Raw genomic sequence first — 23041 nt, forward strand, 5'->3', positions numbered from 1 at the left:
AAGAGTTTCCCCAGTGATTTATATGCCTTTGTGACAAATAATGGGGCCAGGCGGCAGCGCGCACCAACAGCCCATGGGGGAAGGGGCAGGGGGGGTGGCAGGGACGACTGCAAGGAAAACTGCCAGAAGTCCAAGTACGATTGTTTGTTTTAGATGATATAGGATCACTTCATGTCTCTGGCTGGCTTGAAAAATCTCTCTTTCTCTCTCTATATACACACATAAAATATATGCCATATGATGCACTTAAAATCAGCACAGTCTATACTGTTTATACAGGAAAGGATTGTGTTTCTCGCCGACCTCTCCCCAGCCCTCCTTCTTCTGTCGAAGGATAAACTGGGACCTTTAGAAAATAAAGTGGTGGCTACAATTTTTAGCAGATTTGCTCTTGCATATATTTATATAGGGCAGGCGAGCCCTTCCTCAGGGCCGGCTGCCTGCGCTCTCAGGCAAAAACCAGGGAGGTTGAGTTTATTTTTTTATCTGTTCACTCTGGTTTGATTTATATGCTAAAAGAGATATTTTTATTATAGCGCATAGTAAATTGGGTTGCTTTATTGCTCATGAGAGCTGTTTTCCAAAATTGGACTATTTATATAGTACACTGATTGCAGTGTATTTCTGATCTTGATGTCTAACTGTAGGAAATAAAAAAAATTACACCGAATCGTATTTTTTAAAAACGACAACCTCTTTTTAAGTAAGATGAAATGAGTAACTTTTTCTTGAGAAGATGCCGCGGCACTCAGCAGCTTTCCAGAAATCATCTTGTAGCAAGTGGAGGCTTTCGGTGGGAGCTGGAGACTCTGGAAGGGTTTGAAGCAGCTTCGTGACTCGTCCGTTGGGGCAATCCACGGGAAACACGTCCCGGAGGCCAGAGGCCACCGCGGCTCTCGTACCTACGCTGGTGGTTCTCTGCAGTTACTTATAGGAATGATTCAGTGAATTTATTCCCTTTTGGTTTCCGAGTAGAAAATCCTGTGGTGTTCAGCCGGATACGAGAGCAGAGGGAGGCTGGAAGTGGTGCTTTAAAGCAAAACCTAAAGCTGTTCCAGGGCAGATGGTTAATTGTGTGGTTCAATTTATTTGCCTAATGCAAATCACATCCCGTCTGCCCATGGCGCCGGGGGAACCGGATTCCTGTTTGTTCTGCTAAAAACTGGGCTGAGATTTCACTGCGTCTTCTGCAGCTCCCACGTGAAGCTCCCCTGCAGCGAGACGGTGTCGCGGTGCGCAGCAGAGGATCGCCGTATCTCCAGGGCTGGTGGAGAGGAGAAACAGCAGTTCCCACGGAGAAGGGCTGGGATGGGGATAAGCCGCCAGCACCATGTTGGTTTGCATGATTCAGCCTCCCATCTTCGTGGCTCCAGGCCCGTGAAGGTGCTTTGGTGGATGGCAGCATCCCCTTCACCCACCCCAAAGCCAGGGACCGGGGTGTGCCTGTGGGTCTGGGCCCCCTGGTCCCCTCCGGCCTTGGACCAGGAGGGCGTTTCCGGGGGTTCCCAACTTCCCAAATGGGCCTAATGGAAGCCTAAAGAGAGTTTTTCATAGATTCATGGCTTTTCAAAGGAGAAATTTGCATGTTAATAAGAAGCTGTTCAGACTGATTGGCTTAATGTGTTTGGGGTAAGTATAATTAAATGTCAAGGGAAATATATCATGAAGTAATGAAGCTGAGGCTAATTTATCAAAAAAGGAGTCCTAGAGAGGGAGACATTTCCAATAATAAACAGTTCTCGAACCTTCCTCTTTAAGGTGATTTGCTTAGGGTGAAACGTGCCGCCTCGCGGATCCTCAGGTGAGAGCTGCGAGATGGTTACGGGCTGGGGGCGGAGGCTTTCCCACCTTCTCCCCAGTACAAACCCCTGTGCCCTGGGACCCCAAGGCTGAGCCCATCACGAAGGTTCACACGGGTCGAGGTAGGGGAAGGTGCAGCTCTGGTCCCTCCAAGGCCACCAGCAGCATCTGGGGGGCTGTTTGGGGGAGGGGTGCATGCGTGTAAAGCTTCAGGGGTGCCCTTAGGGAAGAAGAATGGGCTTGAGGTTTCATTATATCAGCTGCTGGGTCATTTATGCCATTTTTTTTCTAATCCTTCAATCTTTACTCCGTAAGCTTTTCAGAGCATGTGTGATCTCCTGCTCTGTTCACGTGCTAGCCAGGGATGAAGATCAGCCCATATAGGCACATCTTTAATACAAATTAAAAATGCAGCGCACGTTCAGAATTGCGAAGCAGGTCCCAAAACTGGGTATTTAAGCATCAGAACTGAGGAGGGTGAGGTCCAGGCTGAAGGCCACGCCGACCACTGTGAAGGCTGTGACTCTTCTGCATCCCTCCGTGTGATGGGAGGAGGTTGTGAGCTCCCTCCCCGTGGCACAGCTGCGCAGCGGGCAAATGGACATGTGTTTTTCAGCAAACCTCTGGTCTGGGTGGGCTCATGGGATTCATTTCCAGCCGTGCGCTGAGTAAACAAAACCAGGGCCTGACTGTCCTGTGCCGCACGGCTCCGGCGGCGGCTGATTCCCGCACACGGTGGGAGCGCGAGCGGGAGCTCTTGGTTTGCACTTTGTGCCATTGCAAGGGAGAAAGGCACAGCGTGAGGCTGCAAAAGAGTCACACCCATCATCTCAGCTGGAAAAGTCTCCTCAGGCATCATACAGCATAGAGGGGAATCAGCAGGCTGCAGAATAATAGAGGCATCTGTAGAAAAGAGAAGAACTTGTGTCCATCTGCATTAAGAGGCACGACAGTTACAGTGAAAAACAGCACCAAAAAGCCACCAGAACCAGCCACCAGAAGCCTGCATGTACCCAAGCAAATCCATCCAGGAAATGCAGAATCGCTTCTCATTTGGGAGCTATATTGGAAAAATGATGAACTCGCTGTGGGCCTGATTTGCTCCCTTGTGAGAATTAGCTGGTACTGCAGGGATGTGGCAACGGCTCGTGCCCTGCCCTCGGAGCCCCGACCACTGCTGGGGTGAAGCTCTGGCTGGGGAGGGTGTATGGTTCTGGAGAGGCCACTGAGATGCAAAAACACAGGGGACCAAAAAAATGCACGTGGCCACAGCCAAGGTGATGAGCGCTGGGTCCAGGCCTGCTGGGGGAAGGCGGGAAGGAAGGTGCAGGGCGTACCCCAAACCTGCCCTCGCGACAGCCGCTGGGAGTGCCTTGGGACGAGCACTAAGGCTGGGTTACAGAGCAGGCTGGTGGCCAGGCTGAGGAGGGACTCAGAATCACAGAACCACAGAATAGTAGGGATTGGAAGGGACCTCTGTGGGTCACCCAGTCCAACCCTCCTGCCAAAGCAGGGTCACCTACAGCAGGCTGCACAGGACCTTGTCCAGGCAGGTCTTGAATATCTCCAGAGAAGGAGACTCCATAACCTCCCTGGGCAGCCTGTTCCAGGGCTCCGTCACCCTCAGAGGGAAGAAGTTTTTCCTCATGTTCAGACGGAACTTCCTGTGCTTCAGTTTGTGCCCATTGCCCCTTGTCCTGTCGCTGGGCACCACTGAAAAAGAGTTTGGCCCCATCCTCCTGACACCCACCCTGCAGATATTTGTAGGCATTTCTAAGGTCCCCTCTCAGCCTTCTTTTCTTCAGGCTGAACAAGCCCAGCTCCCTCAGCCTCTCCTCATAGGAGAGATGCTCCAGTCCCCTCATCATCCTTGTAGCCCTCCGCTGGACTCTCTCCAGTAGCTCTTCATCTTTCTTGAAATGGGGAGCCCAGAAGTGGACACAGTACTGCAGATGAGGCCTCACCAGGGCAGTGTAGAGGGGAAGACTCCTCAGCAGCAGGGATGGCTGGGGAAACCACCCCCAAGCCCAGCAGAGAAAGCTGCTTTAGATGATGCCTGGTGCTGTCTCCGTTCCCGTACAAAGGATGGAGATGTCGTAAAGGGGTCTGTGGCCGAGGGCTCTGGAGCTCTGCATCTGCTTCTGGTAGGCAGACGGCTGGGTTTTACCAGCAACATGACCGGGCGGGACCCCGCATCCTCCCAGACGGATGCAGAAGTGCGCCCGGATGACTTGGCTTTTTTAGCCATTGAAAAGAAAACAACTACAAAACGCCCCTCTTCCAAACCCCAGCTGGTCAGCCTGGGGGAAGCCGCGGTGCCACCCGAGATTGCCTCAGCCCCAGTGAGTTTCTTGTTCCAGCAAAGAAAATCAATGGCTTGCGCGGCTAATGGCAGCGGAGGGTTTCTGCCTGTCGATAGCACTTAGGCACCGGCGGGCTCCGGGAGACGCCCAGATGCGCTTCCCAGCACAGCGGCTTTTCGGGAGCCTCTTGGCGCGGTTCCTTCTCACAGACCGGTCACGGGATGCTGGGACGGCGGCATCGCCTCTCGCCACCGCCATCGCCTTTGCCGCGAGCCAGGAGGCCACGGGGCTCCCCGCTTACCTGCTGCCCTCAAAGCAGCAGCTCTGCCTGTCAATAATTAATCAGAGCAATTAGGCAGAGGGCTTGCACGCCCTAATTAGCACTGATCAGTGCAATCTCTCTTCCCGGGAGGCAGCAAGGCAGGAGCTGAGCACCAAAAGCACAGCTGGGGGGACAGGGCTGTTGAGCAAAGACCCCCCCGCACAGTCCCCTCTTCGCGTGCAAAAGCCCCTTCGAGATGCCCCACGGCCCCGTCGCTCCCAGGCCGGGGAAGCCGACGCGAAGTTGTGCGTGTGCCGGCTCTCGGGGGCAGAACGAACCCCTTATCTCGGGGACACTGCCCCTTGCTGCTGGGTCTCCTCGGCCCCTTGGCCAGGGGTTGTTGTCGCTCTTCCTGAGCAAGGTCACGGCCCCCAGAGCTGGGAAGAGATCATCCACCGGCAGAGGTATCCGCAACGGCGCGTGCACACACCCCGCTGTCCCCGCAGGCTCCTCGGGAAGGAGAAGGCTCCCCGGCTGTGACCCCAGGACGGGGTGACACCGGCTGTCACAGCCGTGGACGCGGCACTGACAGCTTCGTGTCCAAACCCCTGTTCTCGAGGCAGTGGGATGGCTGGAGTGGGTTTTTTTTCTAAAGTGCTGAAATGGTTAAACATGCTGGTGGCGGGGAGCAGAGCTGCCCGGCGCTTGGCGTGCAGCGGGGTGCAAACTGGGGGGGGGATCTGCTGAGGACCCCCCAGAGCCCAGTGGCAGCCCCACGGTTGGACCTGCAGATGCCTTTGCTGGGGTGCCCATGGGAGGGACGCAGCGTGGATGCCGGGATGGGCACGGCCACCCACCACGTCCCCCTGCCCCGGACAGACCCTGGCTGCCGGCTGGGCTGGCTGTGGGGCTGGCACGGCTGCTTCGGCTGCTGCTGGAGGGGTGGGGGGGGACAGGGCAGACCGGGGGTCCCTGTGGGCTGCTGTTCAGGCCGAGGTTTGGACCACGGGTGCTGGCTGCATCCCGCGCCAGGCTGTCAGCTGTCTCCCAAACTTCAGCGAGATCTTAGCTGGAAGGAGAGGAGGGATGCTTCACGCTTACAAATATCTGCAGGGTGGGTGTCAGGAGGATGGGGCCAAACTCTTTTCAGTGGTGCCCAGCGACAGGACAAGGGGCAACGGGCACAAACTGAAGCACAGGAAGTTCTGTCTGAACATGAGGAAGAACTTCTTCCCTCTGAGGGTGACGGAGCCCTGGAATAGGCTGCCCAGGGAGGTTGTGGAGTCTCCTTCTCTGGAGATATTCCAGACCCGCCTGGACGCGGTGCTGCGCAGCCTGCTGTGGGTGACCCTGCTTGGGCAGGGGGTTGGGCTGGGTGACCCACAGAGGTCCCTGCCAACCCCCAACATTCTGTGATTCTGTGATTCTGTGGGATGGGAAGGCAGCTCCACTGATAAGATGCTGCTTGACAGTTACAGCGTGGAAACAGATGCTACCGGCTGCAGCTGTAATGAGATACATAAATACCGAGACTTGCTCAAATAAACGCCGGCATCCGCCTAAGGACGAGCTCGGGAGCTCCCGACGAGCAGCAAGCACAGCGCAGGCTGATTTGAGGGGAGGGAGGAGAGGCCCTGCCTCCGCCAGAGCAGTTTATTCAGGAAGGGGGCAGATTAACCGTGTGCCACATTTATTCCCCAGCAGTGATGCCTGTGCTCAGGGCTGGCTGCCTGCTGCCAGGTTTTTGGGATGTTTTCTAAGTGCCCAAAAGTAACGATACGCCCCATGTGCTTTCAGAACTGCCCTTTCATCCCACCACAGCTCAACTCGACAGGACCTATTTTTGTGCATGTTTTGATTTTAAACCCCTCTGGAATCTTGGGGAGAGGAAAAAACCCGTGCCCTGCCAGGGACCTTGCCGAGCTGGGCACAGGGAGAGCGGCTGGAGGCTCCTCAGCACAACTCCAGGAGCAAATAACCCAAGGACTCTTCACCGCTTGTAGAAATGAAGCGGTGCTGCTGGAGGTCTTTGTGACCACAGCCAAGGGAACAGAACCACGATTATCCCAGCGGAGGGGATGCACTCATCCTGCCCGGTTCAGTGGGGACAGAAGAGCAGAGCCAGGAGCAAACCCAAGGCCCCTGACACCACCGCGGTTGCTTCGCGAGGGTGCAGGCGTCCTCTGGGAGATGACAGTTGTGTTGTGGGTCCCCCCAAGAACATCTGGATTTCCCTGAGTGTTCTCTTCACCTGCAGAAAATGCCTCGGCAGCAGGGTGAGTAGGGATGGGAGAGACCCACGGTCTTCCTTGTCCTCTCCCCGGGCCATTCCTCCCTCTCACTTTGCTCCAACCCAATCCATCCTCCGTTATAACCAATGGTGAGGGCGTCCTTTTGATATTAATGTCAGTTGGACTTGATTTTACATCCAGCAACGCAATGAGTGATTTTCCTTTTTCCTTCCAGACCTCTCTGATCTTTTGCCACTCTCTTTTCAGCCTCCCCAGTCCCACAGCTTTTCTTGGAGGGTGGGTTGTGGGGTTTTTTTCCCAGTTTTATCGGTTTCCTGAAATGCATCTTTCCATTTATTGATTTCACTTCACATCTGAAGGAAGGCAAAGCGGAGGCTCAGGTAACTCCGACGCGCCCTCGCAGCTCATCAAAGCAAATTTCGAACCTTGCTGGTGCTGCTGGGCTGAGACACCGGCCTCGTAGGAGGGACATATTCATCTCTGCAGGCAGCGTTTTTTCATTTATGTATCCCAACGCACTACTGGTTACATCAAGCTATGGCTCTTGCCAGAGTGTCTTTCTTTTCAATCATCTCCCGCACACGCTGTAATGGTACTGCTGGGAGTGTGGGCTGGAGGGTGGGGGAATGGGAAGCGCCTGTGATCGCAGGTTTTGATTTTTTTTATAAATTTCTGTTGCAAAAAATCACTGCTTAAAACAATCTGGAAGAAAAAGCAAAAAGGGCATAGGGTGGGGGTGGTGGTGAGAAGACCACTTGCTGGTGGCTGCAGTAGCCCAGGGAGTAACGCGCACCGCTTCGAGAATGTGAGGCTCCATCAAGGCACAGTGCTTGCTGTGCCTCAGTTTCCCCATCCTCCTTGTTCAGTAGCTTCTTGGTGGAGCAGGCTCCGTGTTTCCCCTAGGACTGCCAGCTGTCCTACATGCCCATCACCATGGTGTCTACCCCCTTCCTGGAGACAGAAATCCCGGGAGCATTTCTGGAGAGAACAGAGAGGTGAAATAAGCCCCCTCGGACAGTCCGTCTTCCCTCTCAGCTCTGCTCCTGTAACGCTCGCCAGGCAGCAGACAAGTGCGGAAACGCCGTCACGCGGGACCACGGGGCACGAGAGCACCAGCGCCCGGCTCAGCCGCTGCTTGGTTTTTCGGGTGGTTGGTGGAGGGGGGTTCCTCTCACCGCTTGAACGCTGCTGGCTCCCAGAGATGAGAGGAAGGTGTTTCTGCTCCTCCTTCTCCTCGTCCTCCCCCATGCAAAGACCGGATAATTTGGCATGAACAAGCCCGTTTCGTTTTTAACCACGCGCTCGCTTCGTGGTACGAAGGCAGGACCCGGGACGGGTGTTTGCCGGTGGGACAGTGCCCGATCCTCCCGTGACCCCGTGTTACATTTCTGGGAGCAGACTGGGCCCTTCCTTGCCGGCAAGGCTCTGCCGTGGGACACAGCATCCCGCAGTGGACTGCAGAGCTGTTGGGCTCTTTCGGAAGGAGCAGCGTTTCTTTCATACAGTTTTTTCCTGCAGTGACCTTTTGTGGTGGCACTTCTGAAGAACGACCCTTGCCACCGCAGGAGACTGCCTCTCCCACCGCTGCTGCAGGCTGGGGTGCTCCAAACCCCAGCTGAACCCTGGCCACTGAATCCTGAGCAAAACCACTCTGGGTTAAGCTGAGCAGGGCAAAAAGTCACGGAGGGCAGGTTTCTTCTCTGAAGATTGCTCTCAGGTGTTTATTACCGCATGCAGTGGCTGCTCCCCTCGAGCCGTGGAAACATCCCGGTGATTCTCCTCAGATGCTCTGATACCTGCCCAGGGGCTTTCCTTCCCCACCGGTTCTCGGTGAATCCCACTGCTTGGACCCGTGGTTTTGACTTTGGGCTCAGATGGAAAAGGCACGTGGAGGCCGGGGCAAGGTGCCCCCCGGCCCGGGCTGCCCGGGGAAGGTGTCTCGGGGTGCAGGGTGGGGGTAAGCCATGCCCTTCTGCATCTGCCATGTCTCGTAACCCCGCTGCAGCTCGCAGGCTGTGTCGTGGAAAGATCCCGATAGCTGAGATCAGCAGCGCCTTTGGGAAAGCCCGTATCTGTGTAAGCAGGCTGTGCGAAGCTCCGGCTTCACGTCGCTGCTTCCTTCCCACCCTTTATCTGGCAGATAGGTCTTGGCTTGTGTGCCCTTTGGGGCAGGTCGGCAGGAAAGATGAGGGTGAGCATCCATCGGGAGAAGAGGCTCTGCAGCGGAGGCTCCGTGGGAGAGCACCAAGCCAGCACGCCAGAGGGGTCCAGGGCCACCAGCCGCGTCCCCGAGCTGCCGCTGCCACGCAGATGCCCCAGCTGTGGGTTTTTCTGCATCTCAGGACTTGGTTGATGGTGGGTTTGCACTTCCAGGCTGTAGCTCCGCTGTGTTTGCTGGGGTGCTTGCAGACCTGCTCTGCTCCCCCTCCTGCGCCGAGTGAAGCTGTGACTGTCCCAGGGGTGGGCTAAGCACATGCCCACATCGCAGCCACCCCCAGGCTGCTGGTGCTGGGACCAGGACATCAGCGTTTGGTGAGCAGGGCACTGATCTTTCCCCCTCGCTGCTCATTCGCCTTGGGTTGGTCCCTGCTCCAGCACCGAGAAGCTGCATTGCTGCAAGGTGCAGACCCCTGTGCCGGTCCAGACCCGTCCTCTGCATCCTCCTCCTCCTCAGTTGGATTGCAATTGCCATGTCAGGCCGTGCGCACGCTCCCTTTTCTGCTGCAGAGGAGCTCGAGGCGGCCCTGGCCGTGCGCTCGGATGGAGAAGGGTGTGAAGACCCTGGCAGTGCTGACCCTGGCAGCGCCGGGTGGGGGGATGGCACCAGCGTCCCTCCCTACGGCATCAGGCTGGCACACCTCGTTCTGGACGGTCACTTCAGTCCCTCTAGCCTGGATACCCGGGCTCTGACAGGCTGATTATTTTAACAAAGGTCATACTAGGACTGCCAGGGAGAAGGCACTCACCTTCTGGGGTTAAGAGGAGCCCTGCCCTCAGCACACGAGTGGGGCAGGTTCTACCAGGGCGCAGCGAGCCGTGGCGCTGATTGCTGTAATCACGGCAGCTTTATTTATTGCTCTGGGTTGTGACGGCGTGAGGCCCAGTGAAGAACTGCCCTTATCTGCCGACTTCAGCCTCCCGCCGGGAGAGAGCTGGGCTGGGTTTGTGTGGGAAAGCCTTGCAGCAAGTCCACTGCTTTTAATGCCTTGCACGCTGCGAAGGAGCCCGGGGGGTCCCGAGCAGGACGTGGCTTGGACCAGCTGGGAGCAAAGCAGCGGGTGGACTTCACACAGCAAGCTCACCTGGAGTTTTCTGGACCCAACACCAGGAGAAGCTCCCACCTCTGCGGGAAACACAGCGGCGTGGGGCTGCCTCTCCTACGTGAAACAGGCTGTCCCCTCCCAAAATCTCATTTCTGGAACAAGCAGTGCTTGTTTGCTCATTGGTCACCAGCTTCTCTTGCTGCTTGGAGCTGTGGGACGGTGGCAGAAGTCAGCTGAGGCAAACCAGCTGCTTTAACGCGCTTCCCATTCCCTGATGGAGCCGAGGCGGGAACCCAGCACGGGCTGGTGGCAGCCACCACCACATGTATCATTGGATCCATTGCTCCAGGTTGAATTTCCAAAAGGACTCAACCCTTGGGCGCTCAGTCTTGTAAGGAGGGAGCCCGATACATTATTCGGGTTTCTTGACATAATTGTGCTGCTTTCTTCCCCGAAGTTATGCTCTTGCTAGGAACAGGGACTTGAGATGAGGTGGCATCTCCGTGGCCTCTGATCTCCAGGGCTGAGCCAACAACCCGCTTGCCCTGGGAAACTTAGACTCATGATTTTTAAAGGTATCATTGTACCGTCAATAAAGAGATATAAAAGCCCTAATAAATGTGACACCAAAGATCGGTTTCCACGCCAGGAGTGTCTGAGGGTTGGGAGACTGCTAGTGGGACACCCTTATGCGACCCCAGCACTCGGGTGCCGCTGTCGGGGACTGGCACACCCGGGTGCATCGGGAAATCCCAGAGCAGCACCGCCTGCGTCGCTGGGACCAGTAACCGCCCGGTGCTCAGCCCTTGCACAGCATCCCCCCCCGCCCGGCCCCCCGAGGCAGCCGACCCTGCCGCTGCCCCTCTCCCAGCCCGGCCGGCTGCGGAGGGTTTGCTGCGGCGGCTCCGAGGGAACACAGACCCAAACCGTGGCATGACCAGAGCGAAGTCCTGCGAGGCCCACTGGGGTGGGGAAGGGGCTGCGGGCCCTGCCAGCAGCAGCCCTGGGAGCTGGGGCGCGGGGACGGACGCCTCGGCCACCACTGCTGGGAAGAAGGTGCGGACCTGGAAAAGGCCAGATATGAATATGCATGCGGAGCCGAAATGCTCCCTTTGAGGAAAGTCTTCCTCCCCTATTAAGTAATTAAATAAAGCCCCGAGCTCTACTAAAATTAAAATAACAGAATCCATTTATTCTGGCAGGGCTCACTGGTGGCTGCTCTTGCCAAAAACATTTTTGTGGTTCTTGTCTTTTCAAGTGGCTCTTTTGCAATAAAACCCAGATGCCATTAGTCCAGGGGGGCCTCCAGGCAACTGTTTATGTCCATGAAAGATGCTCTTTGTAATTAATTGATCTCCCAAAAGCTGTAGCAGCACATTCCCCGTGGCTCCTGGCATGTCCCTGCCCGCCAGCCCTGGCAGCGGAGGTGCGTGCTCATTCCCGGGCGCTGAAGAGATCTTTTGTGTTGCAGCCTCGCCACGCAAGGGGTTAATCTCCTCCTTGGGAAGACGCAGCGGAGATTTCAACACTTATCGAAAGGCAAACAGAAGTCAGCACGCCTTCCCGCTGCCCTCGCCCCGCCGCCGGGTCAGCAGCTCCTGCTCTTGCTCAACAGCAAATTGCGGTTGCAGGAGGCTGTGTCAGGGGGCAGGGACCGGCTGGGGGGGGGGAAGGGGGGTCCGGCCGGATTCCCTCACCCTTTTGGGGGTTCGGGTGCTTCCAGGTGACTCGGTCATTGCAGGGTTTCCAAAGCAGAGGGCAACACCACCGCAGCTGAGCAATGGGGGCTCGGTGCACACGGAGGGAAAATGGGATTCATGAGGCTGCCCTGAGCAAAAAATCACGAGCATCCGCACCGGGCCAGAGCAAAGAGCTGGCCAGCCCAGCACCTTCTCCCAGGTGGTGGCTGGTAGCGGGTGTCTACAGAAGAGTGTGCGAATGCTGGTGGTTTGTAGGGCTCCTTCTGTTCTCTCCTCCCAGCTGAGGGCAGTCGGGGTTGGGGGCTCCCCATGGCTGAAGCGGCTCTGGGACTCTCACGTTTCATCGCCACCAATTTATTTCATCCACCGTGAATTTGGCCAGTCTGTTTCGGAATCATTTATGCTTTTGGCCTTTGCAGCATCAGGTGATGGCAAATTCCACCGTATCATTATGTGTCTCCTCGGCAAAGGCCATCCTTAGTGCCAGCAGCGATTGCTTTTCTGTCTCCACATCCTTCAGGATGTGTGAGAGCTCGCTCGTACCCCTCAGCTTGTTTCTTCTCCAGCCTGAACATCACAAATTCATGGGGTTTCCCCTGAGACAGAAACTCTCAGCAAAGATTTGGCTTCTCTAGGACCATAATTTTGCTCAGCCTCTGTGCAATGTGGTTGCAAATGGGAAGAATTGCTTTGGGAAGGGTCAGTCCTCGCTGCCTCGTTTGTAACGTAACGACTCAGCCTGGGGTTTGGTTGTTATTGGTGTTTTTAGCTGTTGTTGGCTTTTCATTGTCGCTTTTTTGATAGATGAGTTTAATTTTGCTGGCGTATTGCACAGGTTTGCAAACCAGATGTTGCTGCCGCAAGACGGTAACAAGAAGGCAGGCAGGGAGCCGTTCATCACGGCACGCGGGTGCCGCAACGCCGCGAGGTCAAAGACGAGGGGTCAGGGCATGGGGGGATGCGGGTCCCTGCTTCTCGGGACCCGGGGCCGCAGTTGCCATGAGTGCTGCTGGGGCCATGGCAGTGAACCTCGCCGGCACTGCAGCCACCTCCCATCCGTCTCCCACTTTCCCCGGGAAGGACCGGACCAAGCTGCGGAGAGGAGAACTCTGCTGAGAGCCCGGGAGGAGGGGTGGGTTTGTGTAAGCAGACGATGGTGGTGTGAATCACTGGTGGTCTGCAGAGGCTGGCTGCCGTCCGGGGGTGATACACGGGGTGACGGGGAGGTGAGGGGATGCGATGTGGTGCAGCAGGCAAGGGGGAGCGCCCAGCGGAGCAAACGGCCGCTCATACGGCTCCGACACCTTCCTGGCTTGCCTTGTTTAACACGGAGGAGCTCAGGTTATCCTGAGGCCAAATCCTGCGATCCTTTTAGCAGATCATGCCCAACGCCTGGCCCAGGGGACCATGGACCAGGATGGACCCTGGCCCGAGCCCCAAGCCCCTTCCTGCTCCCGGCTGGAGAGATTCCCAAAGCAGCCTGTGTATAGGATTTCTCTGGGTGGAAGAAGGAAATTGCTGAGGTCAGGGGGCTGATATTGCACATTTTTATGTGACGTCAGCTTGCTGCCACCTTGAAAATGCCAAAAGATAGAGTCCTACATCCTGGCCCTTGCAAATCCCTTGTGCCCTGCAGGAAGGGAGTGTTGTTAGTCGAGAAATTCACTGTTATTCCAGGGAATTTAAGCCAACGTGCAGAAAACCCCGGAATGTGCAGGGTGGAATTTAGAGGGATAGGACATTAGGACTATCGAGGTGTTCTCTGTTCTTGCACTCCCATTGCAAGAAGGGAGCTGGGATCCCCCTCAAGAAGCCCCTTGCAGGCCTTGAATAGGCAAAGTAGGTTGAGGTCTAATTCTAAGTAAATGGGCAACCAAATGAAGTGGGAAATCAGGAATGTCTGTAGATGTTTTGCTGAATCAGAGCATTGTGGGCCTCCTGACCATCCACGCATGGAGGAAAGCAGGCTTGGGCTGGAGTCATGAGGCTCAGGAGCATCCTGCCCGTGGTACCTGGGACATCCCCGGGGCACTGCCTGCGCTCAGCTCCCCTACCCTGCCCTGGGGCCTTCGGCACTAACCTGTCCCTCTCTCCCCCTCTCTCAGGGACCTCATGCCCAGGACGCTGGAGGGGCAGATCACCATGGAGAAGACGCCCAGCTACTTCGTCACCAAGGAGGCCCCAGCCCGCATCTCCTCCATGTCCAAGGGCACAAAGCTCATCGTGGTGGTGCGGGACCCCGTGACCAGAGCCATCTCGGACTACACCCAGACGCTCTCCAAGAAGCCCGATATCCCCACCTTTGAGAGCCTGACCTTCAAAAACAGGACTACGGGCCTGATCGACACCTCGTGGAGCGCCATCCAGATTGGCATCTACGCCAAGCACCTGGAGAACTGGCTCCTCTACTTCCCCATCGGGCAGATCCTCTTCGTCAGCGGGGAGAGGCTGATCAGCGACCCCGCGGGGGAGCTGGGCAGGGTCCAGGACTTTCTGGGCCTCAAGAGGATCATCACCGACAAACACTTCTACTTCAACAAAACCAAGGGGTTCCCGTGCCTGAAGAAGGCGGAAGGCAGCAGCAAACCCCACTGCCTGGGGAAGACGAAAGGCAGGACCCACCCGGACATAGACCAGGAGGTGGTGCAGAGACTGCGGGACTTCTACCGGCCCTTCAACATGAAGTTCTACCAGATGACGGGGCAGGACTTCGGCTGGGACTGAGGCTGAAAAAAATAATTTAAGAAAAGGAAAATATAATATAATATATATTTTTTTTACATATCAGTAGAGAGGGAGAAAATACAGAAAAAAAAATAGTTGTGCTGAAACAGGATTTGTTCTGACTTTCTTTGTTTTCTTTCGACATTGCTTTGTTTTCTTTCTCCTCTCAGAGACGAGGTGATGTGTCCGTCCAGAAAGCAGCCTGGTCCTGCTGACATCGCCTACAGCTTGGCTGCTGCTTTCAATGGGCCCAAGGTTTAGCACTGTCTCTGTCAAAAAACAAAAATGCAGGTGCAGAGTTTTTGGGTGTCCTCAGGTCCACCTCCAGAAGGGACAGGGGTGCTTGGAGGAGCTCCAAGCCTTACTGGAAGGTCAGCCAGATTTTGGCTTGCAAATGCCATTTTAGGCCAGACCTCGTTGCTTTTGACAATGAAACAAAGGAGGCTTAATATCTGATTTGGCTTTCAAAACCTTACCTTAGGGTTGGTTTTTTTATTGCATTAAACCCTTGGTGACATTTTTTTCATTTATCCAATTTTTTGTTTGACTTTTGCCACCCCCCAAATCAAGCTCTTTTCAACAAGCAAACTTATTTTTCATCTTACAGAAGCCAAAACAAATAATCCTTTGTTTTGTTTTGGGACAAAACAGCTTTGGTAACCAATAGTGAAAGAAAACAAATGATTCTTTTGACTCTGTGATGAAAACTGCCAGGTAGTCAGAAGGGCTCATTCACAGGAGCTGGCTCTAAACCAGTGCTCCCCATGTGCTACGCCGAGGGCAGGGCTTTTCCTGGGGTGGGGGGGCATAGGAAGGGATCTGGGTGATCGGCGAGGAAGGGGCACACAGAGACGATGCTCGTGGTACACCAGCCGTGAAGGCGATGGGGGACACGGCATCGCACCACGCACACGCAGGGAACAAGCTCTCGGTGTCTGGCGGATGATATTTAAGCCCTAATGAAAAATGGTTTAGGTTGGGCTAGTCTTAAAGCAGTGAAGAAAGGGTTGTTTAACAAAAATCACGTCTAAAAACGGGAGAGAATGAGGAGAAGATGATGGAAGTTTGCTTGTCCTTTCCTAAAGGAGAACCGAGGGGGAAGCAGGAATGAGAGCACTGGTGATGCAGGGCTCCAAAAATTGTCAGGCAAAATGAATCTCCTGTTTGCAGTCACCAGGAGCTTTAAATACTGTGCTTTGATCCTTATCAGCTTTTTTGGCTGGTAGAAGTGTCTCAGCGACAGAAATCTGTTAGTGAAGCAGAATCTTCTGTTACCGTGGGGTCATTTATCTGCAGGCTCTTCAGCATTTTCTGTACCGTAGGAGCACCTAATTATCACTTGGTGCTGTGTAAACACAACATGATGATGCTCCCTCTCCTGAGTCTAACTTGAAAAAGGCCCTGATAGAGCAAAGCAAACTAAGTGAGGGATCACCTGGTAATCTGGTTAGGAAGAAGCCTGGGGCCAAGCTCACCGGCTGCCTGCACACCAGCGAAGATCTTAATAAAATCACAGCAGAGATTTCAAGGAGTCCAAAGAGAATTGTATCTGAAAATAAGGTTTAACCCAAGGAGTCATTTCCACCTTGGGCTGTCCTGCTTGACAGGTCAGGAAAACAGCTTGGTCTCTGCTCAACTTCATGGCAGCAAGTTCTGCTGTAGGTGTTGAGCCTCCCCCTCCCTACCCATCCCTATGTGCCTCCTTCCATTCCCAAGGATGCAGAGTCCTGGGACCTTCCTATCCCCTTAAGACACAAACCCACGTAGTTTTGCATGCAAGGCCCATTTTCCCAAGGTAATTAAAGTAACTTCATTAGCGCTGCGATGTCCTGGGACCTTCTCCCACCGTTGCTGCCCCAAAGCCCTTACCCAAGCTCCAGTTTCTGTGCCCCGGCTGGTGGAGTGGTGGGGATGGGCTGATGGCACCAGAGCTGGCCTGTGCTCTGCAGTCTGTCCTTGCATGCCACAGCTCAGTGCCACCCTTGCTGCCTGCACTGATACCTCCCCACCCCCTTCCCAGCGTTCTTGTTCCAGTGTGTCTCATTTTAAGCCCCTTTTTGGCAATGTTCTGTACTGCATCTGGGTAAACATTTTATGTAATTGCCTTCTGCAAACACCTTAGAGCAGAAAGGCAGACGAGGGATCGCACAGACCCCCAGCAGCTCCTTCTCTTACCTGCCTCCCTTCAGCCCCTCCATGTTCATGCGAGATGACATGAGAAAAATCAGAGATGGTCAAGCAGCTTTGGCTTCATGGGGTCATGGTCCTTCCCAGCATCTCTGCAGCTCATTGCTGGACCTCAAAGCTCCCAAACCAGAAGAAGCTGGAAGAGAGTTGCGGTCTTGGTAATGGTCTCTCCAAAGTGTCACTGGAGACGAGGGGAGCAATCTGCTCTCTGCCTTTGCTGGCCAGATCAAAGGTGAATGGGCTTAACGTATAGCCAAAAGGATGGGAGTTAACTATTGGGAAAGCCTTCTAACAGCAAGGATTGTTGGGGCAGGAATGGGAGACGGCCACCATCCCTCCCACTCTGTGTTCTTCCATCCAAGTGCAAAAGCCAGGCTGGTGACGAGGACAAGCTGTCACTCGCTCACGGGCACAACCAGACAGTGCCAGCACTACCGCCGCACCAAATCTGAGGTTTTCCAAGCTGAAAAGAAGATCTAAGCATGCCATTTCTTTGGTATTTGAAGAAGACTTAAGGTTAGGCTAATCTATAGATGGCTTTGACAAGTATAAATATCATTTAAGAGTATGATTTTAAAAAATCAATATAATTATATTGCTATTGTCTTTCATACGGTCACATTTAGATCAGTATGAAGCAGCTTCACAGTGCTCCAGATTGTTCTTTCCATCCTGAAGTAGCCATAGCAATGCCAAGCACCTTCATACACAGGAGTTTCTGCAACTGCCACCAAATCAGTCGTTAAATCAGTGCAGCTTCAGCGTGCACACAAGCCTAACTATCACACGCGCCTTTCAAAACCTCCTCCCAGCACATTGAGTCAGCTACAAAGGCACTCTTTCCCAAAAAATGCTGGAGTGTTTTACTGCCACTAATTTCCGAGGGTTTGAACCCCTTGCTGCACACCTAGTAAAATTATTTGGGGATCTGAGACTGTAATTGATTTTTTTAATCTGCGCCATAAGTATTTTTGAAAATCCCTCCACATAGGAACAATGGCTTTTAGAAAGAGGTCACACAATCAAATTGCTTTGAACTCTAATAACATTTAAGCCTCTAAACTCTTTAGGCTTATTTTAAAATCCATCCATGAAGTTTAGATTATTTTAACCTAAGAAGAACGGGAAGTAAGCTACTGAAAAACGCACCTCTCCTAGGCCTACAGTACTGAGCATGTGTATTAGGAGAGAAAAGCAAAAGTAGCTATAAATAAAAAAGAAAGTGACCTACAAAGTTTGATTTTTTTAAAAGCAGAAAAATCAATAATAATGAGAAACTAATTAGATGTGTTAAAATTCTTCTGGTTTCAATAATCCAGTGTGCCATTAGGCACTGATCAAGCTTAGGCTCACATGCCATCCAACATTTAGATTTTAGAACATTTTTTTTAAGAGAAAAAAAAAACCCAAAAACTTTATAAATCATCCTATCAACGCCAAGTGCCAAATTCATCTTAAGGAAGAAATTTTTGCAGTGAGGCTGGTGGAATACTGGCACAGGTTGCCCAGAGAGGTGGGAAATGCCACACCCCTGGAAACATTTAAGGTCAGGTTGGATGGGGCTCTGAGCAACCTGATCCGGCTGGAGATGTCCCTGCTTACTGCAGGGGGGAGTGTGGGCTAGATGGGCTCTGAAGGTCCCTTCCCACCCAAAGCATTCTCCAATTCTGTGATCTTCGAGCAGACACATCTCCTTCACCCCCCATCTGCAGCACTGCGAAGATGCCCTTGGCCATCAGGTCTCTCTCCAGGGGTTTCTGTGGCTTTGCACGGCGCCTTGCCCAGCCCAGCCCCACAAACAGGGCACCACAGCCCTGGGGCACAGAAACCACCCGCAGCTTTGGTGCAGGGGTGCTGAGCACAAGCGTTGCCCCCAAAGCCTTCAAAAATCAGGTTTTTTCCCACAGATGGTGACATACTTTGGCACCGGCGTGCGGAGCCCAATTCAGAAAGGCAGCTGAACGCGAGACCTCCCTCTAACCCACTGCAGCGGCAGCTTCCAGCCAAACCTGAACTGTGGGAAGGCTCTGCGTTTCAGCTGGACACACCTGGAAAATTTCAGAGAAATGGGTTTTTCTTTACCAGTACAGTTTGGCAAGACAAAAACCGGCCCCTCTGCTGCTACGATTCGCATCGCTGCGATTTCTGGAGAGGCAAGGACCGGGCTGCCGCATCCACGTTGTAGTTGGTGCTGATTTCGTGCCATGGGGAGTTTAATCAATTCCTAAGGAAATGCTGCCACCCAATAATTTACACAGTTCAAAGGAATATAAGCACCAATGTGCCACGAGGATCAGGGTATGAGATCCTCTACATGGTATTCGGGGTGGTCTTTGGGCTGCAGCACTAAACAGTTAAATTTCCAGCAATGATTTGGCCGTGCCTGCCCTGCCCGGAGTGACTTTAACGCTGACCCTCAGCCTCCTCGGTTCTCCCACGTGCACACTAGCATGCACAATGTTAGGTCTCCAGGTGGGGGGAGAGGGGGGGGAAATTGCCCATTTTCTTAACCATTAAAAAAATTCTTGTTCGTATAGAACGGTTTCTGGGTTTTCTCTCCTCCCTCCCCTTTGCTTGGTGATACTGTCATCCTCCCTTTGGTGCTATTCCAGTACGAAACAGACTGATTTTAATTTAATTTAAGAATGAAAAAGCACACATTTAATAAAGTTTACGGGTACTGAGAGGCTGTGCTCGCTTTTTGCTGGCGGCAGCAACCTGGAAAGAGTGGGCAGGTTTATGAAAAAAGGGGAAAGCACAGAATTACCCACTTGTGTCTGACTGTAGTCTCCTAAACCTAACGCGCTCCACGGCGGCTGGGGGGGCTCTGCCTGTGGTGAGCTCCCGGTGGCATCGTTGGCATCGTTTCCACGACCTCTCCTCTTCCACTTCCCGTTTCTCCAGCAACCTTAATGTCACGCTGCCTTCTTTCGATTGCAAAAAACCTTGAACACTCAGGTCTTCACGCCATTCACCCCTTAGCCGTCGCTGGCCCTGCCACGTCCACAGCGTTTCGCTGCCGAGTTTGATGAATTCCTGCTCTCCCCCGACCTGGTAGGAGAGGAACGGACCCAAGTCAACGGTGCGTTGCGTGAAACCCGAGGTGGAAGCAATTCACCAAGAAATATATACAGCGGAGCAGCCCCCATATATCGGGTTTTCTGTGTGGTCAAGTAAAGTGATATTCTATTTACTTTTTTAGATGTATAAACAGATTAAGTCCCAGGGAAAATATGCTCCCAAACTTCATAATATTTTATTAAACCACTGAAGTTTAATATAATCTTTTGGCTTCCACAGAAAAATGTTCCATTTCTTTTCTAAGCACCTTTGATTTTATTTTCTTTTAATTACCGTTATCCGGAGTTAACAATGCGGGTTTTGCACTCCACCCAGCGAGGACTATCCAGATTAGAAGTGGGGAATTTTGCTGAAATACAGAAATATCTATGTGGTGGTAAGAAGTCAACGATGCTTGTGTGGAAAACTCTGGAGAAGCCAACGCGCAGACTGAATTCCCCTCCGCCAGGCAATAACAAGGCTGCATTCCTCAATTCATAGCATTTATTACCTAAGACATTGGCCAGCCATGGCTTTTGAAAAAAATTACACCTCCTTCATCTTACGCCTGTCCACACAGCTGCGCGGGGGCTGGCACGCTGCTCAAGCTCGCTCCGTCCCGGAGGCAGCGTAGCTCATGGCTCCGTGGGGAAAGCTCTCATGAATTCAGGTCCGATGCTGCCCTCAGGCTCGGTACCGCACCGGGTGAACGCAGCTTTGGATGCATCGTCTCTCCGGGTGCGAAGCTGCTAGCGAAGGCCAACACCGCGCTGAGCCTCGAGCACACCGCTTGGCCTGGGATCTGCCAAATCCGATGACCGAGAAATGCCCTATGGACAGCCCGGCTCATGCTGAAAGCTGCTGGGAGCCAAGGAGAGCTCTCGAAGAAAGGCTCAGCACCTGCATTTCAGCATCGTTAAATAGGAATAATAATGGTCATAAAAATCTCCTGGTTCTTAAGACAACTGTGTAACTTCTGGAGGCCAAATTCACTGGCGTGAGTGTGACCCGAGGTGCTCAGTGCAGCAGAGGAACTTCAGACGCAGCTTTATCAGCCACAAGTACGTGCTCACTCACCCAACCTCTTTGCTATTTCCTCTTCTCCAACTCGGAACAGTCCTGGTAACGGAGGGTCCTTCTTCACCAGCAGCTGGCCTCTGTGAGTTCCTCCATTAACGCTGGGGCAATGGCGATGTTGTAGACAGGATTAGACCTGCTCAGCCATGGTTTCTCCAGCTCATTTCTTTTGTTCTTTCACCAACAGCTGTGATTTAGGGCATGTGAGCAACATCTAAAGGAAATGGCTGAGAGGTATTGGCTGGGGAGCACTTATCTTCCCTTGTGCAGGACTTACGGAGCAGAATCAACAGAACTTCTACGCTGCTCGCTGCTGGAGACCCCCCATGGTTGGGCACAGAAGAGATGGCAACAGAGTGAAAGAATTCTCCTGGGAAGGACAAGTTTAAGAGCACAGAGGAAAGCGGCCGAATGCATCATATCGACAGGGCAAACGCAGTCACGAATCTAATTACCTGCCTCCGCGCACGGCTGCGGCTGCACGCTGCCTTGTCTGCAGCGCACCGCGGCTTTGCTGGTGCAAACCAGCCTCAGCGGCTCCCCAGGGCCCACGGCTTCGGGGTGCGCAGAAGGGTTTGTGCTTCTACCGCAGGCTCCCCCCGCGATCGGGGCAGGCTGCAGCGAGGCGCAGGGCTGGTGAGGCAGAGCAGAGCATCCACTGATGCCCTCCAAGCACGTTATCAGTCCAGCAGCATCACAGGATTTGCTGGATTGCCGGGACCCATCTCCTACTTTTTTTTTTAATCGGCTCATCTGACCAAAAGAGCATGTCTACTAAGCCCAGGTGGGGTCTGTTGTCCAAAGTGAAGCCACAGCCCAAGGACCCCAGTTCAGGGGTATACCCTACTCCACAGACATGTCTCTAGCTGTCTGCCCCAGGAATTATAAAGATATAACAAATGGCATCACTACACCGTGATATGAAAAAAACCCTCACTGAGGTTCCCTGTAATTCAAACCCAGTATTGGCCTGAGACCAAACTCCTCCGTTTTCCATGATTAGAAGATTCAAGCTTAAATAAAGAAATTATTTGCATGGCAACCTATGCAAGCTGCTGGCAGGGCTGGGGCTGAGGACATGGCCAGCTCTGCCCATATAAATCAGATATTGGCCCTGTATATCTTGGTGAGCAAGAGGTGCTCTGTGAGCTCTCCCTGGTCCGCAGTCACCCCAGCTGGCAGAAGTTGTGTCACCCAGAGCATTCCTGTGAGGGTGGTCTGGCCGATGCTGCTGGTACAGCACGTGTACATCATCGCATCTGCCATCAGGATCAAACCTGGCCTTTCACTGCCTCAGAAAAGCTTATTAATGGAGGAGCTGACTGGTCTCCCGCCCTGGCCGCAGCACCCTGCACCCCTGCGTGGCCAGATCCCAGGCGCGGATCCCACCTCGGTCAAACGGAAGCTGGAGCTCATTTCCCAGGCAGCGCGGCAATGTCCATCCGAAGTCGGAGTCCCACGTTTCAACCACCTAAACCCCGCTCAGACACAACGCGTCCCGTAGCCGAAGAGCTCGCAGGGTTCACGGTGCACGTTGGACCCTCGGCACGGGCGCTCCGGATGGAAATGCTGCAGATGAGCCTGTCCGGACACAGCCGCTTCCCGGCTGGCCAAACTGGCCAGGGGAATTCATCCTGGTTTGACACCCCATATTTTACCAGCTTTACTGTAGAGAAAATTGTCATATGCTTCTACTTTTCAAGGAGCTGAGCTGTCCTTTGGATAGCAGCTGCCAGCATAAATATACACGAGGAACAGGTTTTTAGTTCCTGAAAAATGTCTAAAAATTGTAAACAATTCTCAAGTCATATGGAGATAAACAGTCAGAATTTCAATATTGTTTATAGCTTTTAAAAGACAACAGTCATGTGAGTTCAGTCAAGCCAAGCATTTTGGATAGATAATTTTTAAACATTTGGTTTCAATTCTCCCAAACCTTCAGCAAAGAAGCCCCATTCATGCTATACTTGGCTTACAATTGAAACTGAAAAGTATTATGGACTAGAGCACCGGATGTTTCTATTTCAAAAAAGAAATGGTCTCAGATATTGGACCATCTTGGAAGACCTTTCAGAAAAAGAAAAAACAAAACCACTCGGTCAAGAAGTTTATCCAGGCTGATCTTCTCCTGCTTGAGTTTCAGTTTTGCTGCATTAGCTGTTTGCTTTGCTTTACAAACAAGAATACTCTGTCAAAAAATCCAAAAAATCCTGACAAGCACCGTTTGTCAGCCTGAGAGCAGAAACCTTCCTCCTCGGCCCATCAGCGTGCACTGCAGCGTTCCTCCTGGCACCGGCCCCCGCTCCCCGCCCAGACGCTTTGCAACTGGGCAGAGTGGAAAACAGAGTTCTTTAATTTCCTCTTTGCATTAGAGTTCATTAGGGAAAATCCAGAGGCCCCTCATTGAGCAAAT

General features: G+C 53.2%; 1 protein-coding gene across 1 annotated transcript in view; it reads left to right on the forward strand.

Moving 5' to 3' along the window:
* Nucleotides 1-14439, forward strand: part of HS3ST3A1 (heparan sulfate-glucosamine 3-sulfotransferase 3A1) — a 38143-nt gene extending 23704 nt beyond the window's left edge. The window contains exon 3 of the mRNA XM_075440722.1: nucleotides 13686-14439. Within this exon, the coding sequence (XP_075296837.1) occupies nucleotides 13686-14304 (619 nt within the window). The 3' untranslated portion in view covers nucleotides 14305-14439. The remainder of the gene's footprint in view (nucleotides 1-13685) is intronic.
* The last annotated feature ends 8602 nt before the right edge of the window (nucleotides 14440-23041 follow it).

This window comes from Opisthocomus hoazin, chromosome 21 (assembly GCF_030867145.1).
Source record: "Opisthocomus hoazin isolate bOpiHoa1 chromosome 21, bOpiHoa1.hap1, whole genome shotgun sequence".
In the NCBI taxonomy this organism is placed as follows: Eukaryota; Metazoa; Chordata; class Aves; order Opisthocomiformes; family Opisthocomidae; genus Opisthocomus; species Opisthocomus hoazin.